General features: G+C 55.3%; 4 protein-coding genes across 4 annotated transcripts in view; 3 read left to right on the forward strand and 1 right to left on the reverse strand.

The window, feature by feature from the left end:
- Positions 1-649: 649 nt before the first annotated feature.
- On the forward strand, positions 650-1576 carry A1O3_02963 (uncharacterized protein; the record flags this gene model as incomplete). The annotated part of the gene is made up of 1 exon (XM_007733103.1): positions 650-1576. The coding sequence occupies one exon, from the start codon at positions 650-652 to the stop codon at positions 1574-1576; it is 927 nt and encodes a 308-aa protein (XP_007731293.1).
- An 85-nt stretch (positions 1577-1661) lies between these two features.
- Positions 1662-2629, reverse strand: A1O3_02964 (uncharacterized protein; the record flags this gene model as incomplete). The annotated part of the gene is made up of 2 exons (XM_007733104.1): positions 1662-2018; positions 2108-2629. The coding sequence occupies 2 exons, from the start codon at positions 2627-2629 to the stop codon at positions 1662-1664; spliced, it is 879 nt and encodes a 292-aa protein (XP_007731294.1).
- Positions 2630-4074: 1445 nt separating this feature from the next.
- A1O3_02965 (uncharacterized protein) lies at positions 4075-5966 on the forward strand (the record flags this gene model as incomplete). The annotated part of the gene is made up of 4 exons (XM_007733105.1): positions 4075-4459; positions 4515-4946; positions 5012-5604; positions 5670-5966. 4 exons carry the CDS (start codon positions 4075-4077, stop codon positions 5964-5966), a joined length of 1707 nt encoding a protein of 568 aa, XP_007731295.1.
- Positions 5967-7621: 1655 nt separating this feature from the next.
- The window catches only part of A1O3_02966 (uncharacterized protein), a gene marked incomplete at both ends in the record, with an annotated part of 3826 nt that continues 2376 nt past the window's right edge, over positions 7622-9071 (forward strand). The window contains one exon of the mRNA XM_007733106.1: positions 7622-8858. Within this exon, the coding sequence (XP_007731296.1) occupies positions 7622-8858 (1237 nt within the window). The remainder of the gene's footprint in view (positions 8859-9071) is intronic.

Genomic DNA, 9071 nt, shown 5'->3' on the forward strand with positions numbered 1-9071 from the left:
AGACAAGGTAGGACAGATTGGGCTGGCAGATTTTCAGCGGTGCGGCTGAACGATAGAGTTGGCTGGTGCTGACAACGGGCGAGCGTGGTGATCGTAGTTCGAGGTGGGGGCGGAAAGGCGTGTAAGACCTGGCCAGTAGCACGGTCTTCCAGGGTGCTGATATAGAAAATAGAAGCCACAGGATATGTGGAATCGAGTGCGATGTCCAAATACAGGATGCTAATGCTGCTTACTAGCCGCTCAGATGTTCTGGCGCTTCGTAGCCTGTTTCAATGTCAAACGCGTGGGCGGGAGGTGGGCGGTGTCAACTGCCTGGATGGGGAGCCGCTGCGTCACCCAAGTCAGACACCTGAAGCGCCAAGACTGGGTCGCACGTGCCTCTTTGCGATCCCGGCCCCTGGGCATGAATTTGAAGAAGTCCTGTGTCTGTGTGTGCGTACATACTAGGTACCTATAGATAGGATCTGTCGCCCGCGAGACCTACTATTCCACCGAATAGGGTCAACAGCACAGAAGCAAGTGCAATCAACATACACACACAAAGGAGCATCATCGCAGGCCTCCTCGTGGTTGCGAGACAGCCCCAAAGCGCCCCGTACTTGAGCGAACAGGATGTCATGCTGTAGGTGAACCCGACTAAACGATCGCAATGGCAGCACAGGACTCTTTCAACGTGGAAATGGAAGAGCTTCTGGCCCGTCACCGAAAAGAGCGGCGCGATCTTCAGTCTCGGATCACGCAGAAGAAAAAGAACGCCACCAAGAAAACGAGAAAAGGGGTCAATGACGAGTGCGAGCAATTGGAGCGAGAGCTGGGTGAGAGGCAGAAGGCAGAGATCGACGCTTTAGAAGGCAAGAATGACGAGGGACTCGAGCCATCCCTTGATGCTCTGGCTATCGATGAACCAATTGAGAAGGTCAATGGCGAGATTGAGACTACATCCAGCGAAGCCGCGCAAGGCCACACTGCTCCGACCCTGGCTGCAGACCAGACACGGCCGAAGAAACCAAACAGGCAGAAAGCAAGACTGGCTCGAAGAGCCGCCGAACAGGAAGCCCAAGCGGCCGCTGCAGCGCTGGAGGCCGAGAAGTTGCCCGACCTTCGCAAACAAGAAATGGCGTCAATGAAGAAGCAGATGGAGAGCCTGGGATTGTCAGAGACTCTCATTCGACCAGACGGCCATTGCTTGTTCTCCGCATGTGCACACAGTTTGTCTCCCGAGCTCGTCTCCAAGTCTGGTCCGCATAAGGAACCCTATCGCAACGTCAGATTTGCAGCGACCGAGTTCATGGCGACACACCCGGACGACTTTGCGCCTTTCTTGGAAGAGCCTCTTGATGATTATGTGAAGACGATGCGCAACACTGCGGAATGGGGCGGACAGTTGGAGTTGCAAGCCATTGCTCGGGCCTACGACGTCGACATCAATGTGCTCCAGGCCGACGGGAGGGTTGAGAAGATCAGCTCTGGCTCGGCTGCCAAAGAAGATTCGCAGGAGGTCTGGCTGGCATACTATCGACACAGTTTTGGTCTTGGTGAGCACTACAATGCATTGAAAAAGATAGCCAAAAGTTGACCCCGCTCCATTGGCTCCTATTTCTATTTTCCACGGTGAGAGACGACAGTTCACTTTGTCCACTATGTTTGATACCGAGATGGGTTCAGTGATGCCTCCAGATGGCTATGTAGTCCTCGACTTTGCCATCGGCGTTTTTGCCAATCGTATGCGTATCTGCGGGATGCCAGTGTCCGACTCTCTCAAGTGCACCGGGACTGGACGGAGCCAGGGGGTTTATCCTGACATTGCCCTCGGCATCATATTTGACCTCTTGGCCGGGATGACTCAAGTGTTCCATATACGCCTTCGGGGGAGAGGCGAATGGGGGACCACCGGCTGCGGCAGGTTTATTGGTGGGAAACTCCAGACATATCAAATTGGCTTGGGGAGAGTGTCGAAGCAGTTCCGACATCCTCTTCGCCCAGGCAGGTCTCAGTCTGGGCTCCATTGCGCAAAAGAACTGTGTCGTTGTCAGGATGACTTGCGGGGTGGCACGGCAAGGCAGATATCGACAACCACGTTGTTTAGAGGGATGGAACGGGTACTTACAGTGTAGTCATAGATCAGGTCGAACTTCGCATCCTTCTCGAACCCCGTTTTTTCCAACCAGTCGCCAGCATAAAAATCTCCCTGCACAAACCTGATGCTTCCTTTGCCTATCTTCTCGTCGTGTACGGGGTAGTCTTCCGCATGTTCCTTTGCAAAGTCCTCGCACGCCTTGATCGCGTCCGGGCTGTACTCTAGACCCACGACATCGTAGCCGAAGCTTTGCAGCAGCAGCACATCGACCCCCCTTCCGCAGCCCGGTACTAATGCGTGCTTCCGCAGCGTCTCGCCGTCGTGATCGACGATGGCGTGGCCGACTACATCGGCATGGTTGATCAGCGTATCTGCCAGTGCCGGGGAGGGCGCCAGGCGGTCCCACGGCAGGAAATCGCCTTTGGCCCATAGTGCGGCCCAGCCGTCGGCGTAGTTGGAGCCTTTGTGGTTGGCGAAATGGCGCTGGAGCTCCGCGCGAGTTTCTTCGACGGAGAGATCTCGCCGCAGGGGTTTGCTATCGGACTTGGACATGGCTACTACTGGGCCGAGAAGAATGAAACTACCGCACTCAGCAGATCACAGATCCCCTTATTGGAAATCGGATTGTGGAGGAGTTGTCGCTCGAGACACGCGAGGCGGGAGACTGTTGTGTCGGTATGCAGGAGCAGGAGGACCGGGCTGGATAGACGTCTTCGGGCGCAAGGGTATCATAGACGATGAGCAAGACAACTGTCAAAGCCTCAGAGATTCAACTTCGCTGCGCTCTCTGTCTTCGTGTGACGGGACCGGAGGTAATAGGTGACGTTCTATCGAGAACAGCCTTTTAAGCCCCTAGGCTAGCCATTGACCCCGCAGAAATCTTGTTATACGTAGTTGTACAGGCCCCGGGAGTCATAGACATATCTGGCGCTGTGCAGTGGAGGAATCGAGGACGGAGTTTATAGTCAGATGCATACCTAACGTACCAGCAATGGTGGTTCTGGACATCGCCTGTTGTGCTAGCCGATATGAATGCCTATGGGTGCCTGCCTTTACAGAATACATTACTACAGTCTCATATCCCCATGACAGAAGAGACTATCATCCCTTCCGGCGTCCTATCGACTCTCTCAAGCTACTTCTACCCCGTACATCTACTAGTAGTCGCAGGCCTGAGGCTGGTGCTGGTGCCGATGCCGGGCGCCACCTCACGTTGACGAATGGCTTCAATATGCGCTCTTCCTCCTGGCAGGTTCGGCTACCGATCGGGCACCTATTGTGCCCTAACCCTAACCCTAACCCTGACCCTTTGTTCTCTGTTCCTCTTTCTGCGCAGGCAGGCACCTAGGCAGGTACCCACCAAACATGGCCTCAAGACAGCTTGATACATTGTGCTCCTGGTTGCACGGTTATCTAGATGACTGTATGCTGGCAGAGGTACGTCCACGGCAATGTTGTATCGTACACTGTATCCGTTTGATATGGAGCCGAGGCAGCCGGCCGTGGTCTCTGCGAAAAGGTCGTCCACTGTCCCAGCCCCAACTCCAATCTTGCTCTGCTACCCCAATTGCCTTTTTTCCAAACGGCAAAATCGGCACACGAGGACTTCTTCTCGCCCTCACCATTGGTTCCTTTCCTCTCCATGGAGAATGACACGGAAGAGGATCATGGCAAAAGCTCCCCTACTTACCGCACTGAATGATGGTCCACGCCCTTTGCCGCTACCCTGCCCACTTCATCATGACCGGCCATTCTTACGCCACGGCCATCTGCGCCGCCATGTCCTCCGATATAAACCAGTGCAAGGCCTCAGGTAGGAATATGCGGTCGACCGTCTCATTGACTTCCTTCCCAGACGATCCATCTTTTTAAATCGCTTGTGCCCTTCTCGTGTACCAGGTTCCATGCCAAAGCTGGGGGAGTGATGACTTGCGCAGCAGACCCTTTGTCCACCTCCTCCCCTTCCTCCTACATCGATCACCTCTCAGTACTTCTCGATGGCGAGCGCATATTCGGAGAAAGAGCCTGTGGCGCGAGATACCTTGTATAGCCCGCCTTCGACGGGAGGGTTGAAGAGCAAAGAGCAGGAAATTGACAGTCGATCCATCCAATCGACACCGTCCATCACACCTTCCACGCCCTCGACAGCAGCAGAGCCCCAAGATATCGAGATCGGAAACGATGTGCTGCGAAGGACTGTCACGCTCAAGAATCCCCTGGTCAAGATCCCTCGTTCGGAGAGGCGCGGTCTCTTCGCGCGCTTTGCCCTCGTGGCCGAGGTCACCGAGCCTGTAGACTACAACAATCGCACCAAATGGTTTATTACCTTGACTGTGGCCATTGCCGCCGCTGCAGGCCCGGCTGGGAGTGGCATCATCCTTCGTACGCACGTACCCGGGCTATCCACCATGGGCGTTTTATTGACCATGTTCTCTAGCAACTCTTGATCAGGTGGCCACTGAGCTTCACACCACAGCGACTACGACCAATCTGTCCATCGCACTGTACATGCTGAGCATGGCCATATTTCCATTGTGGTGGTCCGCATTTTCAGAGGCTTCGGGACGTCGCTCAGTCTATCTCGTGTCTTTTGCTCTCTTCACCGTGTTTGCTGTCTTGAGTGCCGTGTCTCAGTCGATCGCTATGCTTGTGATCATGCGAATGTTATCTGGCGGAGCTGCAGCGTCAGTCCAGGCCGTCGGAGCAGGCACCATCGCTGACATCTGGGAGGTGAGGGAGAGAGGCAGTGCTATGGGGATTTTCTATCTCGGTCCACTTTGCGGTCCATTGGTGTCGCCCATCGTGGGCGGTGCTCTAGGCCAACGCTGGAATTGGAGGGCCACCCAGTGGGCTCTTGTCGTACTCGGAGGTTAGTCCGACTGGCTATCGACGTGGATGTTTCTTGACCATGTGATGCTAACTGTGGCAATTTAGTCCTAACCTGGATTATGGTCTTCTTTGCGCTGCCCGAGACTCTCAAAAGGAGAAAAGCCGTTGTCGAGGAGTTCGCGGCCGAGACAGCTTCCGTGGCAAGTCGCGGCAGTCGACCCGACTTGAGTCGGGCTTCGACGCGGGAGGTCGTCCAGGAAAGGTCGAAGAAGTACCTGAAGGCGACGAAGACGATGGTCGTGGACCCCCTGAGGGTCATCTTATACCTCAGGTTTCTACCCGTGGCATTGACAGTCTACTATGCTTCGGTGACATTTGGCTCGCTTTACGTCCTGAATGTAAGCATACAGTATACGTTTGAAAGAGAACCATACCAATTCTCGACCATCATTATCGGGCTCCTGTACTTGCCCAACTCGGTCGGGTACTTCTTTGCCAGCATAATTGGTGGTCGGTGGATGGACTCCATCATGCACCGGGAAGCCATGAAGGCCAACCGAGTCAACGAGCAGGGGAAGTTGATCTTCCGACCTGAAGATCGGATGCGCGAGAATGCATGGCTGGGTGCCTTCCTCTATCCTGCAGCCATGATTTGGTATGGTTGGACCGTAGAGAATGGGGTCTTTTGGCTGGCACCGGTGAGTCACTGTCGGGCATACGCAGGTACCAGAGGCAACAAAGAACTGACACGTGGTGGCGTTAGATGATCGCGAACTTTTTCTATGGGATAGGCACGATGCTCATTTTCGGCATCGCTACGACCATGCTGACCGAGTTCATGCCTCAACGATCGTCGGCCGGCGTCGCCTTGAACAACTTCTGTCGAAATATTCTTTCATGTATTGGCAGCATCGTTGGGGCGCCTTTGATATCCTCCATTGGCAATGGGTGGCTGTTTACCATCCTGGCTCTTTGGACATTTTCCAGCGCCTCGGTCATTTGGGCCATGAAGCGATATGGGCCACGGTGGCGAGAAAAGCTAGACCGAGAACTTAGATGACGATCATTGGAGGGCAAATAAAGACATGAAGCGAACAAACACGCTGATCCCACGTTGAATCAAGTCAATAGAATCTCCGTGTCCCTTGTCCCTTGTCCCACATGTGACGAGGAGGGATACACGACCCTAAGGCCCCGTGACCTGTCTCATGTCATCTGCACGACCTGCCTGGCCTCAGTCCGAGACCCTCGAGCCCTGGCTTCTTGCTTCTGGAGAAAAGGGTGACAGAGACGGTTGGAAGTGAGGCGACCCTTCAGAGCGCAGGACGAGGAGGACGAGGCCACAGGACCAGGGGCAGGGGTGCCAAGGCGGGGTGCGGGAGTCGCTCTCGGTTCGCACCGGACCTCAGCCTAAGGACTGCAACATCGAGAGAGACGTTGAAGCCGTTGCCACTGATCGCCCTGACTGCGACTGCGACTGCGACTGCGCTTCTCTCTTGCTTCCACCATCTACCGTCGCTGGCTGCCGCGTGCTGTCTCCGTTTCCCCAGTGGCTCCTTAGTCCCCAGTCAGGGATCATGCTTCTGTTGCCAGTCATCTGTCGTCTGTCGCAGGGCCACGAACGCCTCCACGTCGGCGATGAACTGTTCGCAGCAGACCCAAGGCCCTTCCGTTGCTTCTGGCAAGCTAGATCGTTCGGCGCGTCGACAAGGTCTTACTCATGCACCGCGCGAGACGGTACTTCCGGTCCTGCAATATCTCCCGATGCTGACCAGTGGTGTCTAGTTGGGCATCAATCAATGTTCCACTTCCGCTGTTGACGGCGGCCAATCACCGCGCCTCCTATGCACGTTTCGTCCACTTGCGGTCGTGCGGCCTGCGGTATTCCAGTCACTGCTGGTCGTTGTCTGACACTACCCAGCCGCTGATGGTCTCACTCTCTGCTTCGCGACACTGTCGGCTGCACTGCTTCTGCATTAATTCCCGTCTGGACCTCTGTCCTCCTTGCACCGACACCACTTGTGAAGGTTGACGTGGCCCAATGGCAGAAATTTGTACTTCCAAGAGAAGGGTGACTGTCGTGGGTGTGCTCTGGACATGTCGTCGCACGCAATGTGTCCCAATGGAAACGATCATGCCTCTCTATCTCAACATTCTTTTCCTTGGTCGACTCTGTCTGGCAACCCGATGGGCATCTCAACCACTCTCTTTTGCTCAATCCCTCGGTCTGTGTGTACCTGACCTTCATCATCCTGACCCTGCCGCATTGCTCCGATCGGCCTAAGTCACGTCATCTGGTCTCCGATTCCTCCGCCACGCTCCTGATCTTCGCCCAAAGGTGTGACAGGGTGCCCTCGGCCTTGGACCACTCACGAGATCATTCCCTGGCTTGCCATTGACTCGCCATGCGAAAGAACAAAAGAGGAAAGAAGAAGAATAAGAACGCTATAGCATACAATTCTCCGGCCGATCAACTCACATCTTCTTTTGACCATGGCCGGGTCACTCCCTTTTCAGTATGCACAGCTTCCTGTATACCAATATAGGACTTTTGATCTGAACACTCTCACATATTCATCTCATCCTATAATACCACCAGAGCGAATACTTTTCAGCAGCGCGCATACTGACGAGCACTTGAAGAGTGACCAAACCTCTACGCCAGTAGCAGAACCCCCTTCATCGACTGAACCGCCAGAAACGGTTGCTGGGGATATGGACGGTGAGGCTCCACCAAAAAAGCACCAAGACTTCAAGCTTCTAACTTTGATTGTAGAACCAAACCCCCCCGCGGACAAACCTCCCGCTGAGGTGGATGGGAACGAGCCTACTGGGGAAGAGAACCCCCCAGTCTCGTCAACAGACCCCGAGGAACCCAACAAGGAGGAGGAGGCCGGTATGCTTCAGGTGAACCCTGGTGGACCAAATGCCTGTAATTCATGTGTTCAAGCAGGTGATCCTACTCCTGATGCATCCCCTGAGAACTCTGAAGAATCTCCAGACAATGCAGTCTCATCAGACACCACTGCTGCCGACACTACCTCTGAGAATCCTCCTAATGACACCGAAACACCGACTCCAGTTGAGGATTCGCCCGCCGCTCCAGATAACGATGGTGGAGGTGGTGGCTCAGAAGAGGCAGATGCAGCCGGTGTTGATGAGGTCAAAGACTCGCCGGCGGAGCCAGAAACGGTCGTTGAGATGGTCGAAAAGCTACAGAAAGCCGATGCCTCTCCAGCGGAGGTACTTGAAGTTTTGGAAAAGGCAATGTCCGATGCTGGGGTCGAACCGGATACAGTTGAGTCGGCTCCAGATGGCGAGGACAAACCCACGACGGAGAACTGCGATGACAGCAAGCCGAACGAAGCAGATACGGATACCCCATCACCTCCTCCGGATGGCAATGCGGAAGAAAGTCCTTCTGGAGACTCCTCAGAACCAAGTGCGGAAGCTGCCCAAGAACAGCCGACAGAAACAGTTAACGAGCCAGCTGCTGATGCAGAGCCAGCTGCCGATGCAGAGCCGGCTGAGGAGGCTACGGTGGCAAGCACAGAGGACAGCAAAGAAGAAACTCCCGCGGAGGCTCCATCAGATGAGGCTGGTGTAGAGAGCGCCCCTGATAAGGTTGAGCCTGATGGCGAGAAAGAAGGTGGAGCCTCTGAGGAACCTCCTACAACCGAAACAGAACAGCAACAAGACAAAGAACCGGCTGAAAGTACTGAGGGCGATGGCGCCTCCGGTACAAGAGGTGGAGAGGAAGCGGCAACAGAAGCTACGGAGGAAACGCCGGCGCAAGATCCCACTTCAAGTGGCGCCGATGATAGCCCAGATCAGCCAGTAGCTGGGGAAGCTCCTACGGGCGAGGATACATCCGCAGAGCCAGCTGCTGCCGAAGAGGCCCCGGCCGAAGAGCCATCTACCACAACTGAGGAGCCTCCAGCTGAACCTGCTGGTGAGCCTGCTGTTGAAGACGCATCTGCTCAGGCAGCCCCGGCAGAAGACCCTCCCGCGGAAGGGGGCTCTGCTGAAAACCCACCTGCAGACGAAGCGACTGCCGAAGAGCCTGCTGCGGAAGAGCCTGCTGCGGAAGAGCCTGCTGCGGAAGAGCCTGCTGCGGAAGAGCCTGCTGCGGAAGAGCCTGCTGCGGAAGAGCCTGCTGCGGAAG

This window comes from Capronia epimyces, assembly GCF_000585565.1.
Source record: "Capronia epimyces CBS 606.96 chromosome Unknown aczIQ-supercont1.2, whole genome shotgun sequence".
Lineage (NCBI taxonomy): Eukaryota > Fungi > Ascomycota > Eurotiomycetes > Chaetothyriales > Herpotrichiellaceae > Capronia > Capronia epimyces.